The sequence below is a fragment of the Neopelma chrysocephalum genome, unplaced genomic scaffold (assembly GCF_003984885.1).
Source record: "Neopelma chrysocephalum unplaced genomic scaffold, ASM398488v2 Primary Assembly neopelma1_347, whole genome shotgun sequence".
In the NCBI taxonomy this organism is placed as follows: Eukaryota; Metazoa; Chordata; class Aves; order Passeriformes; family Pipridae; genus Neopelma; species Neopelma chrysocephalum.
Window position 1 is genome coordinate 3,502,868 of NW_020898011.1, and position 22,738 is coordinate 3,525,605.

At 40.0% G+C, this 22,738-nt stretch overlaps 1 protein-coding gene across 4 annotated transcripts; it reads left to right on the top strand.

Annotated features, from left to right (window-relative positions):
* Positions 1 to 864: 864 nt before the first annotated feature.
* Positions 865 to 22,485, top strand: TIAL1 (TIA1 cytotoxic granule associated RNA binding protein like 1). Of its 4 annotated transcripts, none has more exons than XM_027705740.1 (12): positions 865 to 1,087; positions 7,496 to 7,592; positions 10,835 to 10,933; positions 11,231 to 11,285; positions 11,596 to 11,683; positions 13,591 to 13,666; positions 15,960 to 16,068; positions 16,341 to 16,436; positions 16,522 to 16,606; positions 16,898 to 17,021; positions 17,496 to 17,635; positions 18,448 to 22,485. In XM_027705740.1, exons 1-12 carry the CDS (start codon positions 1,059 to 1,061, stop codon positions 18,563 to 18,565), a joined length of 1,116 nt encoding a protein of 371 aa, XP_027561541.1. In that variant the 5' UTR covers positions 865 to 1,058; the 3' UTR covers positions 18,566 to 22,485. The 4 variants fall into 4 exon arrangements, with proteins under 4 accessions (XP_027561541.1, XP_027561540.1, XP_027561542.1 ...); XM_027705739.1 differs by having other exon boundaries at positions 872 to 1,087; positions 10,784 to 10,933; XM_027705741.1 differs by lacking the exon at positions 865 to 1,087 and adding an exon at positions 12,751 to 13,123 and having other exon boundaries at positions 7,525 to 7,592.
* The last annotated feature ends 253 nt before the right edge of the window (positions 22,486 to 22,738 follow it).

The window sequence follows — 22,738 nt, forward strand, 5'->3', positions numbered from 1 at the left end:
AGTCATTTCACCAGCCCAGGCTGCTCAGAGTCCATGCAAGGGGCTGGGATTAGGGATGGCATCGGGATCGGGGCTCGGCTGCGGCTGGGGTCGAGGTGGGATTAGGGCTGGAATTGGGACCGGGGTCGGGACTGAGCTGTGCTGGGATCGGGATCAGGGCTGGGATCGGGATCAGGGCTGGGATCGGGATCAGGGCTGGGATCAGGATCAGGGATGGGATCGGGATGAGGGATGGGATCAGGGTCAGAGTTGGGCTCGGGATCAGGGCTCCGGATCAGGGCTGCGATCAGGATCATGGCTGGGCTCGGGATCAGGATCGGGGATCGGGATCAGGGTTGGGATCGGAATCAGTATCAGGGCTAGGCTCGAGATCAGGGCTGGGCTGGGCTCAGTGCTGGGCTCGGAACCAGGATCATGGATCGGGCTCAGTGCTGGGCTCAGGACCAGGATCAGGGATCAGGATCAGTGCTGGGCTCGGGACCAGGATCATGGATCGGGCTCAGTGCTGGGCTCGGGACCAGGATCATGGATCGGGACCAGGATCATGGATCGGGACGGCGGCCGGAGCGAAGCGAATGTTCCCGGGCTGCCCGCGGCCAATCGCGGCCGCCAGGGCGCGCCCCCGCCTCGCCGCCGCCGCGGGGCATGCCGGGAGCGGTAGTTCCCCTCCCGCTGCCTCGCCGCTCCGTACCCTGAGCGCGGAACTACAACTCCCATCGCCCCCCGGGCCCCCGCCGCGCCGCTCCCGGCCGTGCCTACGAGCCCCATCGCGCCCCGCGGCGCCGCCGAGCAGAAGCGGGTCCGGGAGCGCGCGCGGGCGGCGCGTGCGCGGAGCGCGGCTTCCTGAGCGTCTGGTGGCGGCCGCCATTTTGTGGTGCCGCTTCTGCCTCTCCCGCTCGGGATCCGCGGCCGCGGGACCTGGCGCGGGGGCCACGCCGAGCGGGGCGAGCCGCGGCCGCCCGCACCCTCCTCGCCTTCCCTTCGCCTCCCCGCGCGGCCCGGCCCCTCCGGCGCTGCCCCAGGGGCGCGGCTGCGGAGAGCGGCGCTCGCCCACCATCATGGAAGACGACGGGCAGCCCAGGACCCTGTGAGTGGGGAGCGGGCGGGCTGAGGGAGGGGATGCGCCCCCGGGGGGGTCCCGCTGGGCCCCGGGGGAGCGGAGGGGGCTGAGCGCGACGCAGCGTGTTGGGAGGGCCGGCAGCGGGGTCCGGGCTGGAGCGCGGGGCCCGCGGGGGGATCGCGCTGCAGCGATCCGGGGAAAACACCGGGAAAGCCGGAGCTGGGCCCGGGAATTCTCCGGGCCCATCCCCGGAGGCCCGGGGGGGCCGTCCCGGGGGGTTGGAGGTGCCCCGGGGGTCCCAGGCCGCCCCCGGGGGTGGCGGGCCGGCCCGGTCCCGGCGCTGGGGAAGTTCTTTGTGCTCTGCCGGCGCAGGGTGGGATGGGGAGCGCCGGGAAGCCGGGAGGGATCGCTTTTCCCTCCAGCGTGTCACCGTGCGGTTCAGTAACAAGGTATCGGGCCCTGGGGAAAGGAGTAACTGTGCTGGCCGCGTCTCTCCGGGCAGTTTCACTCCCTTCGGCGGCTGTCATCTGCTTTCTGTTTAAAAATATAAATTTGAGGTTTGTTTTTTTTTGTTTTTTTGGTTTTTTTTTTGGGAGGGGGTGGCGTTGAGCTCGTTTCAACTCCGCAGGTGTGGTTTTGATGGATTTTCTTTGTCCCGTTGGCTCGTGCGTGTGTCCGGGCGCTGGGAGGTCCCCGGGATTGCGCTGGGGATCATTTTAACCAGTTCGTGGGTTTTCGGTCCCGGTTGCCAGAGGCTGTTCGGGGCTGTGCGAGCCCCGCTGTCCCCGTGAGAAAGGCGGTCTCATGCCCGGGCTGCCCGGATGACAAACGCAGCTCTGGGACAGCGCAAATGAAATCTTTGTCTATTTAGTTTTTTGGCACAGTAGCCTTCAGAGAAGCTACCAAAGATAGTCTGGATTGAAGGCCACTTGAAAGAAGCTACTGAAACAGAGTAAAAGGTCTCGTCGTTTTCGCTACCAAAATGATGACTTGGCATTTAAGGCTTCTCCAGGCAGTTTGTGTGTTTTCTCCTTTCTGTGTCTGCAGAAGTTGTTTTAACTTGTTCGTGGTGTAGTATAAAGTACTCAGACCTCGCTCCCTGAGATGCACAGTTCACAGAAGCAAATCTGAAATGCTTTTTGTGTTGATTACCCAGGTGGTCCGAGTTTGCTTGGCCCTGATAGTGGACATAGGTTTGAGTGTTGCTGCAGAAGGGGAGGAGGGAAAAGGGCTAAATCACACAGTGTTTTTACTCAGTTTTGTTTTCAAGGTTCCTTTCTTCATGATTGGCTCTTTTTTTTTTTTTTAATAAATGCTATATCTCCACTAAGTTTTAAAGTGTTCTTTTACTGCTAACAAGTTTTGGTGCCACGTTGGGAGTGGGTTCTGCTCACTAACACATCCATCAAGGATGGGTGACTTGGCCCTCTTGTCACTAACAAGGAAAAAACACATTTGTACTGAGATGTCTGAAAATAGCAGCTCTGCAGCTGCCCAAAATGTTTTATTGCACATGTGACTGTTTAATTTGTCAAACTAATAAACAGCATATACATTAATTTCCTGGTAGTTCTGTAGTAACCACAGTCACATAGGGTTTTCCCTATTATTTCCTGTAATTATCTGAAAGCTTCTTGCATGGAAGACAAAAATTTCGCTGTGGCATTTCTTACATCACCCTCTTGTCCCTGCTTTCATCTGAAATATCTTTAAATTTAGAATTGCAAGTTGTGTCTTAAAGATTATTATCCTGGGTAATGCTTTGCATGCAGACCAGTTGTGATCTCATAAATAAAACTCACTGAAGATATTGTAAATTGAACTTCTAAGTTTTCTTTGTTTGTTTTTTTTTAATTTGGGGAGGGGGGGGGAAGTGAAGAACAAATTCTTTCAGTAGCCATTTGACCATGTGCAGAAGCACTTGATGGATAGCTAAAGCAATACGTTATGAATGGCTTTGGATTCTCATTTATTCCTTCAGGAGTGAAAAACTAACTTTGTAAGTTAGGAAGGAATTTTCTTTTTTAACAGTTGCAAGCAATGGTTTTTAATTCTAGAAAGAAAACCTACCCAACCACCTCACATTTATGCCCATGTTGAATATCTCAGGAATAAGAATCGTTTCCCTTTGCAATAGTTACAGGGCTGTTACGTTGTTTGCAATCATGAGAGGTCTGTCATGGACCTCTAAGAATTCAGAATATTTTCTCAGGCTTAATATAGAAAATAGTCACCATTTGCATTTTTATTTCTCACATTTCATAACTCATAGGCCTTTATAGAAATGTGAAGAATAACCTTCCATATTTTCTGCCAAAAAGCTTTCCAGAAAGGAGGGCCTTTTTGTAGGATCTGTCACATGTAATTTTTTAGATGGTCCTGAAATGAGCTGCAGGCTTCTGACTTCTATTTTTTTTTAATAGAACACTTGAAAGCTCTGTTTTCTGAGTGCTATCAGATCTCACAGGCTCGATCCAAGTCCTGCTTCTACTTTCAAGTGGAAACTAAACTATTGGAAACCTGATGTGCTGCTGCTGTTATCAGCTCTCACTGATAACCAGAAGAAAAGTTCCAAATTTGAATGTTCCTCTTGTTAATGGTTTTAGGAATGTTTTGTGTGGTTTGTAGGTATTCGATGACTTCACAAGCAGTCACTGAATACATACAAGTTGTTATCTGTCTCATCAGCCTTGCCATGGAGTATTCCAATTGTCCTGGAATGTGGATGGAGTGCAGAAGTTAAGACTTTGCTGGGATTCACTTCTCTCAGTTCATCTCTCCTGTAGAGGAATGTTGGCTGCCAGTGGAGGCTCCAGAGTGGATTTTCCATGGCATTATTTTATTTCCAGTAGCTCACTGGCACTAGGCAGAGATGCTGCTAGAACTTCTGTGGGCTCTTCATCACTTACCTTAGTGCTTATCATGATTTCTTCTTTTAAATATGGAACTGCCATTTCTTGCATGTTGTCCGTGTGACAGTGAGATCACATTTACAGTGTTTCCTCACAAAACTAGGTAGGGGACTTTGGTGGACCTAAAAGTAGTGGCTGTAAATGTCCCTTCCTTCCCTCCCTGTCTAGGATACAGTACAAACCTCTTTACCTTCACAAAGAGGATTTTTCCACTCTAGTAGAAAGAAAGAGTTTAATTCTAAAACTCATTACTCACTGATAATGTGCTTCTTGTATTCTTTTGATATTTCTACTAGGTCTCTGAATTGCAAGTGGTTTGTTATTCTAGTGTAATATATTGAAATTTGTATCAGATATCTATCTATGGGTTGGGTTTTCTTTGTGTATCTGCTTCTTAATTGGTATTTAAGTGCTTCACACTTGCAGAAGGGATCAAACACTATTGCCTCTATGCAAAAAAGCACAACTTTTGCTGCCCTGTCACATTAACCATGACAACAGCCTGTTATAGTATAGTAAGTGCCTTTTTTGTTGGGTTTTATAATTTTTTTTAAGCTTGCACAATATATCCTCTAGACTGTATCAGTCCAAAAATATTGAAATAACATACAATAGCATGTTGAGAGTCTTACGTTTTCTTGGGGTGTGGTTCTGATAATTCTGATTTCATAGAGTAGAATGAAGTGAGGAAAGGGAAAGCTGGTGCAGCAGCAGGCTGGCTGGGGAGGGCAGTGATAGCATCAGCTCAGCCAGGTGTTGTGTTTCCAGAAAGGTAAGCTGTCTGTTCCTGATGTGTTGAATATACATTTTTCAACAGTTCTGTGATATTCAAACATTTACACTGAAGGTGTTTGCTTGAATGTTGTTTTTTTTTAAAGTCATCTCTGACCGTACTGAATGAGGTGATGTTACTGCAACCTACTTAAAGACATGAAAGTAATCAAGTCTTACTTTTTAGCGTACTGTTTCAAATTTGTAGCTGTTTGTATTCCCATATTTTACGTGCATTTTGAGACATTTGGGTCTCTCTGGATGTTGTCCTCGTGACATGAACCTTTAGTGTGCACTATTCTCAGTGTGTGTATTACTGAAGTTTTGGAATGTTAGCAACTTGGGAAAGGCAGGAATGCCTCTGACTGTGGTGATATTAAACACCAAGGCAGTATTTATCATTGCATTTGGAGAATGAATGGACTGGTGGGATCTCACATCCCATCTGAATGCAGCAGGCAGGTGGGCCAGATTTACACTGCTGATTTTTATAAAGAGGCAGCCTGTTTCATAGCTAAGGTTTATGGTGCAACAGTCTCACTCACAGCTACCTTGCTGAAGATGTAGTGCTATTGGAAAACCAGCTGGTCATCTCTTCCAGCAGTTAGTGTCATTTATCTGCCCTTAATTGAATAGATTTCTGAGGAATGGCTTTACCTGGCCTTTTTATTTTGTTTTTTTTTTTTTTGGTCAGACCAAAAAGACTTCTTCAGATTGCTTTTTAGACTTCTCGTGTTTCCAAAGTACATATTAATGTTACACAGAAGAGGATGATATTTAGGTTTTTGGTAGTATTAATTTTACTTACTGTATCTGATTTTGCAGTAGAAATAATGTTAATAGGACTTCAGTGTATTTAATTCCATGTCAGTGTCCAGGTGCTTGTTTCAGTGTGCTGTGAAAGCATGGTATTAATTAATACTGTTCTACAGGGTACAAAGGAAACAAGCACTAGTAATAAGTTCACAGCACTGCTGACCCTTCATATGGGAATTCCCACTGGCAATTATATTTTCCATGTGATTTTAGTAGCATCTGCAAAGGTTAATATTTTCACTTGAAGTTTTAGTGATTTACAATTCAATCTTGGTGAATGATTAACAAAAATTTAGTTAATATTTCAGAAGGAAGGTAGGGATGAAAGTTTAACTACTAAGTTTCAGAATAGAGAACTGAAAAGTCAGTGAGATGGACAATTTGTCCTGTGAGAATTTTGCAGTTTTTAACTTCTGTACTGAAATGCTTCATAATGATACAGGCTTCTATTAATGACTCCTGTTAACTCTTATGTATTTAGTAAGAAAGTACTGAGTATGTGAAAGGTTTAGTGGCTGTTTCTATATTCAGGTAATGTGAGATATGTAAGAAACTCACTCTGGATCTTGTGTAGTGTTGAAGTCCTGACTGAGAAACTGCAGAACTGTCTCATAGTGTTTAAAGAAGAGCGACATAAACACACATCTGTAGATAACAGTTGTGTGGTGTTCAGATGAAAACAAACAGTGGCTTTTCTAATTCTGCCCAGGGCAGATGAAAGTCCAGTTGTCACACGTAGGAACTGCTTTTCCAAAATGTTAAAGGGTGCCTGTTACAGCAATGTCAGTGCTCTTTACCTCACTCAAAAGAAATCAGCCTGTGCACAACTAAGAAATGCTGGCTCGTATTTATGTTTACTGAAGTGTTCTAACAGCTCAGACTGACTTCAGTTTACTGTATTATGGCATTCTATAATAAATCAGAGTAAAAGGAGTAAAGTGTGTATTCTTTCAACAGCTGAATCACAAAGAGTTCTGTTCACCTTATTGGTTCCATTTGAATACTTTCTGCTTTGACAGGCTTATTTGTGAGGATGAGGAATGCCCCTCTGCTGATGGCTTTTGACATCTGTTGGTGTGACAAGCCTTTCTCTTAACTGATCACTCTGGTTACAATTGGATTACAAATTAGTCACATTTTAAAAAAGAATTTGGTTTTGCATTCACAACTTTCTTAACCATCTTTGACCTGGGAAATCTAGGAGTCTTATCTGAACTTCATCAGTATTTCAAAACTTGGAATTATTTCTCGAGATTTACAAATAAAAAAAAGCAGAAGTCTGTGTGATATTGAAATAATCCTGTCAGAATTTTGGGGAGTATGACAGAGGTGGGAGCTGTTCAGATAGATGCTGTACAGAGCATTCCTGTGGCAGAATGCTGCATAAATTGCCATGTGTGTTGGTGAGTGGGCTGCTTTTCCAAATGTTCAGGAAAACAGAAAAGTTGAGTTGGTTGCTTGCAAGGCAGCACAGTTTGTCCAATAGCTGCTCCTGAGCTCCTGGGAGTTGGATGTGGGTTCATCCCCAAATTCAGAAGTGCTCTGGATTAGATGTTCAGTGGGAAGTGAAACTTAAAATACCTTTGCCCATTTGGTTGCTTGCTCTGCCCAACTTTCTTGAGCAATGTTCTTCGTGCTTTTGACATTTCTTTGCCAAGGAGACGATTGGCACTAGATATTGATGTCCAGTATTCTGTCTGAATCAAGCTTCACGTTCTCAATTGTGTGGCCAACTTTATAATTTAGAAACTATATGAATGTTGCAAAATAATTTGTAAATACTGTCTTTAAAATGTCTGTGATGTTTAAAGGGAGATTTTTTTCATAGTCATTTAAGATTTTAAAATTGTAATTACATTTGAAAAGGTGAAAATGTCTGGTTTAAAATCTTGATTTTTTTTTTTTCTTTTTTTGTTTGTTTTGTTTCCTTGTGTAGCTATGTAGGAAACCTCTCCAGAGATGTGACTGAAGTTCTCATACTTCAGTTATTCAGCCAGATTGGACCATGCAAAAGCTGTAAAATGATAACAGAGGTAAGGCCTTCCACATCTAGGGGAGTAGCAAATGTGATGTAACTTTATCCTGAGTTGTCCAAAATAAATGGAGTGAGTTGAGGGCTTCTTTTGACCTTACTGGTGATGGGTTTCTTTAGGTTGGTTGTGCTGGGCTTTGGGGATGACTTTGCAGGAGAGACCTGTTGTGTGCAGTCCTGTGCTTTTGCCTGTAGCCCTGACATACCTTTATCAGCTGGTGATGAGATTCCACTTGATCTGAAAGATTGTTACCACCTCTTTTCAGAACCACATTGTTCTGATGATCAGGAACCTTATTGTACCGAGTGTTATTCGTGGTTATTTTGGACATTTCTCACTTTATTTGAACATGACCGTCAGTAATTCTTCTCCCTCTTGCATAAATGCTACTTTGCTATGGATGAAAAGTAAAAAATCCTTCAAAATAAGTTTGGCTCTTCCTGAGCCTCTTCTGTGCCATTAAAAATAGCTCTTGTCTGCACCTGTCTGTTCTTAAATTAATTTTTCCTTGAAACAAAGTGACAAAATTTCCATAGAATTCCAGATAAGTTCTTTTGTACAAAGTGCTGGTAAGTATTAATACTTTCTCCTCTCCATTGCAAATGCTCTGGTGTTTGCAATGGGTTGGTGACCATTTCTGAGCTTGTTGACACATCCTGGAAAACTTCTGGCTCCCTGATATTTTTCCTTCCTTCTGCATTTATAACTGATAAACTTGGAGCAGGCAGGGACTGATCAGAACCTCTGCTAGGTTCAATCTTTGGTCCTTCAACCCTGGTTTCTGTGCTCTCTTCCCACTTTTACTGCTTCTCATGCTTTATACTAACTTGTAATTACAGATTTCCCGAGGACAATCACATTAGTTTTTTGTTAACATTATTAATGAAAATATTAAAAGGCAAGTCTTGTGCCCAGACTTCTTTAGGAATGCTGCTAGAAACTCCTCTGTGGACTTGTTTTCCTTTCACTGTGACACACAGCTTTTTGTTAGTTGGTTTTTAGCTCCTTATTAACCACTTAGTGCTTCTTTATTCACTCTCATCTTTTCTGGACTGATAATTTCCCATGTGACACTGAGCTGTGCCACATTTCCTGTAAGTTTGCTGGAGAAAGGTAACAGAAGGCTGGCAGAGCACAGTTGTTTTTCTCTGAAGAAACAGTTTTGATTGTCATGCTCTCCAGAAATAAGGTGCTGCTGCTCCAACCTCAGGCTGATTGAGAGCTGTGAGATCAGTTTGGTTTGTTGAGAACCAGATGAGAAATTCTAACACTCACTTTACCCTGATTGAGACTTTGTGGTTTTAAGATATACATAAGTGGGACATCTTTATGAAGTAAGTAGATAAACAAAAACTGCTCCAGCTGTGTTCAGTGACACAGAGGTGACTGCACTGGGCTGAGCTGAGCCCCTGTGACCAACCCCTCAGCAAGGGCAGGTTGGAGTCTGCACTGGGACTGGCCTGCAGCTCTCAAAGTACCTGTGCATGCTGCTCATCCTTCCAGCCAGTGGGTGGGAAACCTTTCCTGGGAACTGAGTCGTGTTCAGGTGGTTCTTACTGTGCAGTGTTATTACCACCATCAGCCAAGTTTGTACCTGAATGTTCTAAGAATTTATTGATTTTTTCAGTTTTTAGCAGGTGTATCAACTCATTCTTTTTCATTTGCAGAAATGTGACATGAGCAAGTCAAGTGTTTAGAGATTCCAAATGTTTGTTCTGGGGGTATATAATACTGGTATATAATACTCACGGGGTAGTGGGACAGCATCTGCAGGTAGTTTGAACACCAAACTTGTCTGCAGACAAGTTCTCAGTGCTAAAGACCTTCCTACAAGCTAAAAGTAAAGTTGCACTTCAGTTGAAGCACAAACAGCATTAAATGTGCTAAGGAGGCCTTAAATGGGTTTAAGGGAAGAGGGATGAATTAAGGCTTTCTGTTTTGGGGCATCTGAGGTGAGTTTGCTTGTAGAGCACTTTGTGACTGAAACTCTTTTTTTATGATGTCAGGTACATTTGCTCCCAGCTGTTCATTGTGCATCAGGTACTGACAGTGTTTAGAAGGTTGACTTCAGGCTGCTTGATCATTTTAGGTGTATAAAAGGGCTTGTGATCTGTTCAACTGTTGCATCTCAATAGCTTCCCTTGTTCAGATGTACATGTTTGAAGGTGTACAATCCAGTTGTAGGGGGAAGGATTAGAATTTCTTCATCAGAGTGTGTTAGAGTTGTCAGAAGATACACAGTAATACTGGAAAAGGCCTCCTCTTAGAGCTGCTCAGCCTGGCAGTGGGGCAGGTTGATGTACATGAACACTGATGCCAAAGCAGTTTCTCAAAGTGCTGGACCCTTCCCTGTCCCTGGGAGAAATAGTTTGTTTAGTTTAACATTACTGTTTATCAACTTTTGGTCCCTGTAGCTGCAGAGATGTTTTGGTTTGAGTTTTTGTATTTGTTATATCTTTGGGCTAGATCAAATCCAGTGTTAATGTTGGCATTCTAGTCACCCTTTCCACTTGATCAACTTTTCAGAAAACTCTTCTGGTCTTTGCACTTTATACTCTGGTACATTAATGCCTTCAGTGAGCTCTGTCAGTTGGTATTTTAAAGGTGATTTGATAGTCCATCCTGCAAAAACAGGTCGTACCCAAGGTTTAACAGGGTTAACAGCCTGATTAGTATCTTTTTCCCTCACTCAAACTGTTTTGAGTTTGGTTTTTTTTTTTAAGATTATTTTCCAGTTGTTGGGTGTGGCATTTTTCACTTGAGACTGAGAATATGCAACTTCTAGGTTGCTGTCTGCTAGTGATTTTCAGTCAAATAAAAGGGAAGACTTCTTAAATAGGACAAGAGAAAATTGGTGAAAATGTATCTGGGGAACAAACCTTTCAAGCTTTGAGTGTACCCATGAGGCAGTTGATCATTTTTGTTCTTCTCTCCATTCTCCCCCTTTCTATCCCCCCTTCCTTCCAGTCTGCAGATCACTTTTCTGGTAGTTGAATTATTTTTAGTTCAGTAAACTTCAGTCCTCATTCAAAGTAAACTATCTTCAGAAATTGCTAGACCTTTAAGGAAAAGTCCACCTTAATAATTCTTGCATTTAAGTGTAATGTCAAAGGCAATTTCATAAATCTGATGCAAATCATTCTGAAAGTTTCTAGCTATGAGTAATATATTTTCCTGGATTTTCTTCTCAGCAACCCGATAGCAGAAGGGTCAACTCTTCTGTTGGATTTTCTGTTTTGCAGCATACAAGCAATGACCCTTATTGCTTTGTGGAATTTTATGAACACAGAGATGCAGCTGCTGCATTAGCTGCTATGAATGGGAGAAAAATTTTGGGAAAGGTAAGTTGCTTACATTGTAATCTTAGATTTAAACAATGTAGATTTGTGTGAAAGTATTAATAGAGCTGTTGAAGATGTTTACCAAGTTTTAGTACTGTTAGAATAATATTTTTAAAATACTGACTTTAAAAAAAGCGTGTCTTGTTTAAGAAACGTATTGTTTGTGATGTTCTAGTTATGATGGTGGTTTATATTGAAGGATGATTTGTAAACATTGACAGTTGTAACCCACCCTTGAATGAACTTAATGATGCAATAATTTTGTGAATTCATACTAAATCTTATACTTGTTTTCAGGAGGTCAAAGTAAACTGGGCAACAACACCAAGTAGCCAGAAAAAAGATACATCCAGTAAGTAATGTGATGCCACAGTATCACTCCTACACAAATCCTTCACAGCCTGGTAATGATTTGTCATAAATGCATTGAAACATAACTTCTCTCCTTCCCATCTTGTGTTTAATGGAATTTTGCAAACTAATTCTTCTGTTTGTGCTTTACAACTGGGGAAACAGGAGTGGACAGATTAAATTGCTGCTGCTCATCCAATGGAATCCTGAGCGTTCCCGGTTCCCAGTCCCGTGTGCAGAACATCACCTTCTCAGGAGTTGCAACCTTAGATAGCAGTTAAATATTTGATTAGTAAATTATTTATTTTCAGATCACTTCCATGTGTTCGTTGGGGATTTAAGTCCAGAAATAACAACAGAAGACATCAAGTCAGCATTTGCTCCTTTCGGTAAAATATCGTAAGTATCATCATAAACATTTCCAATATCAGTCAGAAAATATGATAGAATTTGTTTCTAAGATGAAATGTTATTTCTTATCTAATGAGATAATTTTCCTGATGTTAATTTTGCTCGGGTGGGTGGGTGGGCAGTAAAGAGGGGTTGTATCTCAGTATCTCTCATGGTTGTAAATACAGTAATGTGATTGTGCTCTGATTTGCTGAAAGCAATGTGCTTTTAACCTAATTTATGTGCTGATGTCCTTCAACTTTTTATTAAAATTTAATTACTGTTCCTAAGTGTGACTTTTTGGTGTTGAGAATTTGATGTACAGAGCAGTGACTTAAAAACTGGTATCTGTGATATCCTTGTGTGTTTCTTATGGGTTCCTACTGCATTTCATAGGCAGTATGGAAAATTGGGCAATTGGAATATAATTCTGTGAAGCAGCCAGTTAATAACTTGTGAATGTTTCGAAAAAAACTGGTACTTATGAGAATGAAATCTACTTTTTTTGGATAATAATGGGATGAATTAAGATTATAATATCTTAAAGAATGGTGGCTTTACAATATGTGCACATTTCTGCCAGTTAAGAAAATGTTTCTTTAAACTTCTCATAGACAATTCAGGTGATGCTGAATCACCTGGTGTCCTAATTGAACATATTGAACATTACAAGAATCCTTGTGAGTGCTAAAATATATATATGTGCTTAAGAGTTCTGCAAACAAAAAAAAAAGTGTTAATCTTCTATCTCGTTATCTTTATAAAAATCTTTAAAAGTTGCACATGAAGGTTTTTGTACTACTTTACAGGAATATATTTCTAAGAACAAAATTCTTATTTTTCTCTTGTTCTGTACGCATTATTTTTAAATGAATCATAAATCTTATTTCTTACCTCTGCTGTTTTGTTTACTTTGCTTTTTGTCTCTTAATGTGGTAAGTAGTACTGTTTTAAAAATCAATTTAAAGAGAATAATTCAGGTTTCTGTTTCTCGATCTATATTTATACCTGAGACCTGCAGTTTTTCTAAAGTCCAAGTCACAATTAAAAGTAATAGCATTCTGGTTATTTTGCAGAATTGCTCATAAGAATGGACAGGATCTTGAAGGCTAACTGCAAGGAACTGTGCACACTGGAACTCAGTTGTAGATTTTTTCTCATTTCTATTTATTCTTATTATACATTATTTATATATACATATTTTAGTATTTACATTTTAACATTCTATATTCAGTGCAGTTCTATATTTCCAATCATTTTAACTTACTCACTAAAATTTCTGTGTAAATTTGTTGTTTTCGTACTGGTGTGCTTAGCATTGTTGTTAGTTTTATTCTCCTTTCTTAAATTTCTGAAAATGTCAATTTTTCAAAATTTACAGCTACCCAAACTCCAAAATGATGGTAGAGAATTGACCAAGAAAAATAAAGAAATCTGTTAACAGGCCATGTATGCCTTTTAATTCCTATTTTTTCCTCTTTTTCGATTTTTTTAATATTTCATATATTTTGTATCACTAGGCAGAAGACATTTAACTATTTAGAAAATGCATGGTAAATTAGATAGAATTGTTACAGTAATTTATAGAACAGTAAACCTTAGAGGACCCTAGCCAATAGAATATTAGAAAAGGAAACTTTGTTTCTCTTATACTTCAAATTTGAACATTCTAGTTATAGCCAGCATAGGTTATGTGCATAGGTTGCATGTTTATTACATGTTATTTTTTTTGTCCTACTGCTTTTTTCTAACAGGTAAAGAAGCAATAGGGGAGAGTTCAGGAATGACTGTAGTTTTAGGGCTAACTGAATTTATAAGAGAAAATTATGCTCACAATACAGTGTGTGTGGTTCCTTTTAGTTTTTATTTTGCAGGTTATTAATATTACCCTCATATAGCTGTGCTTCTTTTCACAGGGATGCACGGGTAGTTAAAGATATGGCAACTGGAAAGTCAAAAGGCTATGGTTTTGTATCTTTTTATAACAAACTGGTGAGTAATCACAATGCAGATTTCAAATAGTTCCTACTTTCCTGGTTTAGTTTTGCTATTTATTAACTTCACCAAGGGAAATCAATTTACATGTACAGGAGCTGTATGTACGGTTAGGACAACATGGGAAAACTTAATCATTTTCCTAAAATATTATGTATAGGAAAAGCACACACAGTTCAGCATTTTAGCAGTTAAAACCTGTTTTGTGTGGTCAGAAGGAATGTCTTTGGCTCTTCTACAGAAGCTGTTTTAATCAGAAGAAAAAGTTGGAATTTCTTTCCTTCAGATACTGCAATTGGATGCCTTGATTTAGTGTATTTTTCCACTAATGTTTTGTTGACCCTGTTACAGCTGCAATAGATAAGGAATAGCTCTTCTATTTCCTTGTACCCTCTTCCCTTACCTTACAGTTGTGTTCAGTTTTCTGTGACTGGAGGGGAAATGTTACAACAGTCATGGAATGAAAGTCAGTGGATACTTTTCAGACTGAGCCATGAAAACTCCAATTTAAAATTTGTGTTTATTCTAGAGAATTACTGCATGAATTCTAAATGTAGCACTAAAAAGTACTTCTAAATTTTATGTCCTGGTTGCTCTTCTTTCACACAGCAGCTGTACCTGCAGGGTTATGGTACAACCATCCTGAGCTTGTAGTTAAAGGCCTGTTTTTGAGAATTTATTGTCATTCTGCTACATTTGGGAATTGGGTATTTTCCCAGACTTCAGGTACTCCAGCCTGAGGTCTTAATGCATTCCACAGTTAAGAGCAAATTAAACTCCTACGTTAAACTGGATCAGTTGTGACCTGGGCTCTGTTCCATTTTTGTCACAGCTGTGATCCTCAAAACTAGCAGCGAGATTCATTAGAGGTAGTTTTCTTTCCTACTCAGCTTGTAACTTATTCACTATGTTTTGGGAGAGGAGGGTGCTTGAATAAATAGGGCATTTTTATTATATGGTGATTTGGTTTTGTCTTTTAGGTTTTTTCTGTTTTTATTATTATTATTATTATTGGTCATCTTCCATAATTTCACTTGTGTATATTTTTCAAAATGAGCACTCCGTGTAATTAAAACTTAAAAATATCAAGGTCCTGAGTGAGTTTGAGAAGAGTGTTGAGAAGAGAAGCCTTCAGTGTGAGGCAGGACGATGCTGAGAGCTCACTTTTAACTGCTCCTTGTTTCCTTTGGCCCTCGTGCTCGGTGGATTTTTGATGTAACTTTATGCCCTTGGAAAAGCATTCCAAACATGGACTATTTGCTCTGCCTGTCTTCTTTCAAAGCAGTTGAGGGGAAAAAATTGCTTCTTGCAGGTGTTAGCAAACTTATCCCTTGCTTACTCAATGTTTCTGCTTCCAGTGTGAACTTAGTTTTCTACGTCATGTTCAAGATAAGAATTTAAGCCACGTGGGCCGTGGACTCTTGTGTGTGTTCATGCAATGGCTTTAATATTTCAAGAACTTACAAAGCAGTCTATTCAGACATCTACTGCATGTCTGCAGAGAGCAGACAGGGGATGTGTGCAAATAATAAATAAAAGCAAACTTAAACACTCAGTCGTTTGTATCTCAGCATTAGAGCTGCTTTGTAACTACCATTTAGCCCTCCTAGAACTTAGAATTTTTCTACCTAAACTTGACCTGTTACCTTGAGTGCACAGTAAGATTCTGAAAAAAAACCCACATTTAGATCTTATACAAGGTCTTTTGCAAACACCTACTGCATGGTGAAAATTTTACTTGGGTTATATCTAAAATATTTTCTAGTGAGGGGATTTTGACGATTCAAGTATTTTGACTTTTCATCTGTTACTGTTAAATATACTTCTTTATTTTTTGGCAAATTTTTTATTTTTTGTTCAGTGATAGTTTTTTTATTTCAGTAATTGCTTCTGGCATCTGTATGACGTGCACTTTTTTGGGCAGCTTTTGAATATTCTAATAGAGGTGCTTGTATAGTATACATATATATGGTATAGATATGTGTATGTGTATATGTATATATATATGTGGCATATGTACAGGTAGTATGTGTGTGATTGCAGTTGGATTCTAACCTGTGTGTAGAAAATGGGTGGGAGGAAGCTTTTATCAGATGACTTCTGAGGGCCTTCTCTGTGACCAGTTGCCTTCACGTCAGTTAATTTTTGGCTGCTTACTGTGATTGTTCTGAGTTCCTACACTTCTTAACACTGTTACTGATTTTGTCAACAAAATTAACAGACAACCAAGTCTTTCTTAGAAGTAGCTTATTGTTTGGAAGTGTTGTAACCTTTGTTTTGCTCTCCCTAGGATGCAGAAAATGCTATTGTACACATGGGAGGCCAGTGGTTGGGAGGCCGCCAGATCAGAACTAACTGGGCAACGCGGAAACCACCAGCCCCCAAAAGTACACAAGAAAGTAAGGCCCTCATGTGATGCTGTGTTGTGTTTGCTGCATGTCACTGCTCAGTGGGGGAATAAAACATAAGCCAAACTCATGTCACTTAAATTACATACCTAGCTTGCCTTCCAGATCTTAAGGAATAGATTTTTTGGTACTTGTGGCACTACGGGTCTGTCATAAAATATTGAGTGTTTTTGTTAAATGTGAAATTCATACTGGTGTACAAGGTGAGTATCTGGAACTTACTGTTGTCCCACTGCTGAAAACCAGCCTTTTTCTCTTTATAGATAACACAAAACAATTGAGATTTGAAGATGTAGTAAATCAGTCAAGTCCAAAAAATTGTACTGTGTACTGTGGAGGAATTGCCTCTGGGCTAACAGGTATGAATTGTTTTATTGCTTGTTTATTATTGAAGCTTCTTGGACACCAAGACAGTTACTCATTTGAAAACTTTTTATGTTGTAGATCAACTTATGAGACAGACTTTTTCCCCATTTGGACAGATTATGGAAATAAGGGTGTTTCCAGAAAAAGGTTACTCATTTGTCAGGTATGGACAAAGCAAAGTCAGATCTGTGGGTCTGTGTGTGCAGTAATGTTTCATCTTTCTGTAATTTCACTCGATTGAATTTCTCCTGATGCATTAAAAGCTGTCACCATATGCTCATAGAATAATTTGGAACTTTTAAAAGTGACCACCAATCTTTTTACCTGAGAAGATGAATGTTTGTGAAAGCAGATGTTTTTCCCTGGATTTCCTGTATGTATGGAGTCAGTGTATTTTAACAGTAAGGTGGAAGTCCTGTAAAGCATAACATTATTTTGTTTTTACATTCTTTAGATTTTCAACCCATGAAAGTGCAGCACATGCTATTGTTTCAGTTAATGGAACCACAATTGAAGGACATGTTGTTAAGTGTTATTGGGGTAAAGAGTCCCCTGATATGACTAAAAACTTCCAACAGGTAACTGCAGTTTGACCTTTTCTTTGTGTTAAAAAAGTGATCACATATATACTTGTAATGCCTTCCCAGTTGTAATGGGTAAATTTTATGGAGTTCTTATGAAAGTCCATGTTCTGTCTCAGTTATGTTCCAGTTGTTCATCAAATTGGGCTAGTGATTTTGATGGAATATCTGTTACTGTCTTCTGGATATGATTCAAGATAGGGAGAAACATTGAGGTAATTCTGATTCTTGCTGTTTCTCTAACTGCAGACCAGGGGACTGTCCAACCAAATAGTCTTTGGTGTTTCAAGCACACCCAAATAATTGTTCAGTACAAGGATCTAATCAAGTCGGAGCGATGTCTTATTTTTCTGATCTCATTATTGCCTGGTTTAGCCCTGTGATTGATACAGCCAAAACTGCCTTCAGCAGCACAAATGCAACCTAAACCATCTGTGGAAGCTGAAGTGTGATGGATTGTTCTCTCCCCAGGTGGATTACAGCCAGTGGGGGCAGTGGAGCCAAGTATATGGGAATCCCCAGCAGTACGGGCAATATATGGCTAACGGGTGGCAAGTACCATCGTATGGAATGTATGGCCAAGCATGGAATCAACAGGGTTTTGGAGTAGAGTAAGTAATTTTATTGAATTTTGTAGACTATTCCAAGAATGCAGCAGCTGAGTTTCAGGCTCACTTAGGTCAAGGATTGCACAAAGTGTCAAACCTTGGGTGGACTCCTGTGTGCTCAAAGCTTGTGTTTGGTGATTTCCACGGACACACACCCGGGTGAGTCGCTCTGGTTTGGACCTGATGGCACATTCCAGGGGGGTGGGGAAGGCACAAACCCCACCTCTGGCTTGGACCTGATAGCACATTCCATGGGGGTGGGGAAGGCACAAACACCACCTCGTGTGGAGTTTGGGATGCTCTTGTCTGATACCTAAACACATTGTGGATTCTGACTTGAACTGGTGAGTACTGGAGAGTGTGAGCCAGGGACCCTGGGTATTTTAAAATAACTTGTTTTACTCAGGTTATCTTCATTTTCTGCTGCCAGTTAAACAACTTAATACTTGATAAACCTATCACTGTATTCATGCCAGTGAGGCACTGGGTATTTTTTGCATTTCTGGATCACTGATGTTCACTTCCAGCCACTTGTGTGTGTGCATGCCTTTGGAGGTGGGTGCCCTATACAGCCAGTGCCCAAGGTTTGTGGGGCTTTTTTTCCTTTGTTCTTGAAAAGTTCATGACATTTTTGAGAATCACATGTTGTTGTGCTTAACCTGAATTACTCATTGAAGAGAAGAAGAAATTGTTCTATTTTGGCACAAAGATTGTGTGGGAAATACGTTTTTAAGTTCTTTTTTTTTTTTTTTTTTTAGCATGTTGTCTAGTAAATAATTTTCCCCCTTTTTTTAACTATCCTGTTTCTTTTTAAGCCAATCTCCATCTGCTGCCTGGATGGGTGGATTTGGTGCTCAGCCTGCCCAGGGACAAGGTGCTCCTGTAATACCTAACCAAGCTGGATATGGTATGGCAAGTTACCAAACACAGTGAGCTGGGACTCTGTTTTAAAGTGTGTATTTCATGATAGGCTGCAGTTTCCAGTGACATTCTGAAGACTGGAATGTAGACAATGAAAAAAAGAAAATATTTATTTTAAAAATGGAAATGTTTGGAACCTTTAGCACAGCTTTGCTTTGGTGAAGGACACAAATGTCTTCTAGTTCTGCCTTTTTAAGTTTTTGTTCATGATGGATATGAACATGTTTTTCTTTGTGTACAAAAATTAAAAATAAAGTCAATAAAGACAATTCTGACTACAAATTTTGATATAGTAGGAGAAATGGCTAACGAATTTGATCCTTAGGTTACCATTCCATTTTTTTTTGTTTTGTTTTGTCGTCAGTGTTTTATATCATTGTGCTTTTAAAAGAGAAATGAGGTTGGAAAACAGCAAGTTGCTTTTAGCTGAACACACATCCTGAAATAAACTGTGGACCAATCACTACAAGCTGGGAGACAGTATTGAGTTTTCAAGAAACCTATGGGCATAGCTCAAAGGGTATGTAGGTCTTGGAATAATTTTTTTAAAAAAATATTTAATTTTTCTACATGCTTAAAGAGAATACAGTCTGATACAACAAATAGTTCAGTCTGAAATGAAAAGCAGTACTGTCTGAGAAATTTCACATAACTTTTACTGTCCACATTCAGGCACAGGTTAAAACTTTTCAGAGCTGGTTTGCTTGTTAAAACTGTAGGAATTTACTTTTAATTTTGAGAAGTAAAAACGTTTTTACAAGTATGTTGTTTGTATTCAAACCAAACAGTCATACTTGGGCTTTTACATAAAGTTTGAAGGCTACACATTGTAAATATTTCATAATTACAGTGTTTCAAAAGCATGCTCAAACATAGAAGTAGCAATGTAATTATTCAAAGTAATACTTAATATACTCTACTGCTTTAAATGCAGTAGATTGACAAGAATGTGCAAGACTGACATTTCCAAAGTTGGCTAATATGTAAAGTTACATAAAGAACTATAACAAAGAGCCTTAATTTTAATTTCATAAATCTTTAATGCATCACCTTTTTGTCATTAGAAATACAAATTTTTTGCTTTACATTATTTGGTATGTAAATACCTTGGTTAACAACCTTGTAAACCTCTTTCAAGGTTATTATAAGTTGTATAGTATCTTGAGTGTTTTGAAAAATCTTGATGTTTTTTAAGTCTAGAAATATTTTGCCCAAGAATTTTTTAACAAGATTGTTAAAAACATCTTATTTTAGAGAATATTCAATGTGCCATTTGGTAAACGGAGATGCAGTTGAAACAGTACACTGAGTTGTGACTTATTTTTAATTCAAGTTTTTGTCTTTCTGGGTGGTTTGCATGTGATGAACCTGTACAGAGGCTGGGTTGTTTGTGTACTGAGTGTGTAAATGGATAAATCATGAAGATGTTTAAATGGTATACTTGGGTTATTTCTGAATTATTTTATGGATACATTGATACAAACTGCCTCAATAAATTTGAAGTTGAAAATGAATGTAAGTTAGATATAAGTACTGTGTCCTCCCCATGACAGCTAGAGGGTGCAAATGCCTCAGCTGTGTTCTGGAACACGCCGAGGCAGCACCCTTGGAGCAGGATGAGTAGGATTTGCAGTGATAGTTCAGTGCAGCAAACTTGCATTTTCAAAGAAACAGAAAGTTTGATTAATTTAGAGCTGATAGTTTCTAAGTGAGTGTCTGAGGAGCTGTACATTTTACCTTTTCTGTTTCTTACCATGCAGGTGTTGTGAGTTAGAATAGTCTGTTTTGAGATGGAGACTTGCAGTGATGTCAAACCCAGCCAGGCTGTGCAAACAACTACCCTGATTGCTGTAGCAAATCACACGAGGGGGCTTCTCCTCCTCTCCTGTTGACATGTGAAGTAGTTCCTTGACTTTTAGATGGGGTGGAAGGTGAGATATGTTGGCAGAGCAGCTCAGTCAGTCGGCTCAGCCGTGCCCAGAGGTCCCCGTGGCTCTGGGCACCTCATGCAATAATGACTGAAGGGAGTGTGGAACCACGAGTGCTCGTGGGGACAGAATCAGCCCTTTATCTCTGTTTCTCCTTTCTGCTCTACCCAGTGTTTCTCCACTCAAGATAGGGAGCTTGTCTACAGGACTCTTGTTTTTCTATAAATTTTGTATATATGTGAATATCTACGCGAGGATCGGCCTATACATTGTAGTTTGGAAAAAAAAAAAACTCACAAGTAAGTCTGTGGTTTTTGTTACACTCAGCCTTTGAAAAAAATCACGAGTCAGTAGAGGTATAAATTGCAAGTTACTTTAGGGTTTCTTAGGCTTCACTTGAAATCTGGGGTTTCTACATAACTGTAGGTGTTTGACATAGACTGTGCTCTGGATGCATGCTGGTATATAAGCAGTATGTTCTTACTGAAGATTTAGATGATGCAAGTACATTGCCACATAAATGCCCATATAACTGGGTGTGAGATTAAGGCAGTGATCTTTCAGGTCTCAATGTGTAGATCACTTTAAATCTGATTATTTAATATGCCTGCTGTAGAGCTGGGCCGTACCTGACCTGTATTTCAGGATGAAAGATAGGCTATACCTTCTGATTTCAGTCTTTTGTCATTGATTTTTATACAGCTTTTCTGTAATGGTGATATTTCTTCGCAGATGTTCAAGGTAGGGGAGTCTCCAGAGTCCTTTAATGTTCCTATAGCACTGCGAGGAAGAGTTGTAAATTAGATTGCTTTCTACTCAGTAGCATTCATAAATGCATCACTGATGATTTTTTGGCACCAAAGAGCCTCTTGCACCATTCTGCTTTTCTGAGTGACACTTAACACTGTTGTAATTTCTCTAACTACAGAAATCAACCACTACCTAACCCTCACCACTAGGATTTGGATTTCAAAAAGTATTGATTTCTTATGGCTTAAGTTGATGCTTGCAACCTAACCCAGGGTTGTAATCTGCGTTTGCAGAAGATGTTCAATAAAAGTGAAACATGATAAAGGGCTTATCCTGTATTGTCATCTGTCAAAGCATTGTCCCTCTTTGCTGTAAAACTGACAACAGGCAGACAAGGCTGAACTTGTAAACTATGCACTTGCAATCATGTAAAAGATGTTTTATTTAAAACTTTTCCTATCAAATGGTTTTGTATTTTGCAGAGTTGCAGTAGTAAGGCTGTGAATCTAAGGTTACATGTAGCTTCTCATCAGTCCTGCCTCCTTGTGTATATTTTTTACCAGTGTCCAGGCATACTCATCCTGCAGAACCTTCTTCCTTGCTGAGATAACTTCATGAGAAGCTATTCACTGTACCAGAACCATTGCCTTCATTTCACTCCAAAAAGTCTCACAGTGAATATAAGGCTTAGTTTTGCAGAAAAAAAATAGTGATTTGTTTTTCTTGTGTTTGTACACAAGGAAGCAGACTTAAACTGTATGGACATGATTAGTGTCTGATACTTCTTAATTATTTGACTGTTTTTGAACAAGGGCACAAGTGTTTGTTTTACTCACGTGAAACTGTTTCCTGGTCAGCAATAAAAGATTTTGTTGCACTGTTCTTACTTTGCAAGGTACAGGCAATCTTTTGTTCAATCAAAAAATTGATGGGGTTTGTGAAGAACTGCCTTGTTCCAGCATGAATCTTCATCTATAGGTACAGTCTGGGGTCTGGATTGCTGCTGTAATAGCAAAAGGAAGCTGCTCTTTTGAAAATGAGTGAGAATTCATTTGTTCTGATCATATGTGGTGCCTGTCCAACACTGGTTTAAGGATTTCATTTTGTAATGAAGTTTCTGTTCATAAAAAGGCAACTGCAAGGCAGTAGCTGCTGGGAAGGTCTTTGTTGTGTTTCATTTCAGCAACTTTTGTGAATCTAGTTGATGGTTTAAAAAAAAAAATTAAAAATTGTTGTGCTTTTCAGTATCACCTGGATAACATCCCCCCCCTTTACTGTAATTTCAAATCAAAGAAAATGCTGAAGTGTTTACTGGATATTTTACTTGGAAAAGAAACAGGACTTCATGTTGATGAGTGAACACTTATTCTGTCATCTTTCTGAGGCTCATCTAGACCATGGATGTGAATGACATGCTCTGCTCACTGACATTTAAAGGGTAATGACTCAGAACTTTAATTTGACATCAGTAATGATTATTTGAATACAACTTATTCTTGCTTAAATA

What these genes read in the sequence shown, in the direction of transcription:
- TIAL1 (XM_027705739.1), top strand. Translation starts at nt 1,059, where the DNA reads ATGGAAGACGACGGGCAGCCCAGGACCCT. An exon ending in GCTCCTTTCGGTAAAATATC is followed by an intron (nt 11,684 to 13,590) that starts GTAAGTATCATC and finishes TTCTTTTCACAG; the next exon opens with GGATGCACGGGTAGTTAAAG. An exon ending in TATCTTTTTATAACAAACTG is followed by an intron (nt 13,667 to 15,959) that starts GTGAGTAATCAC and finishes TGCTCTCCCTAG; the next exon opens with GATGCAGAAAATGCTATTGT.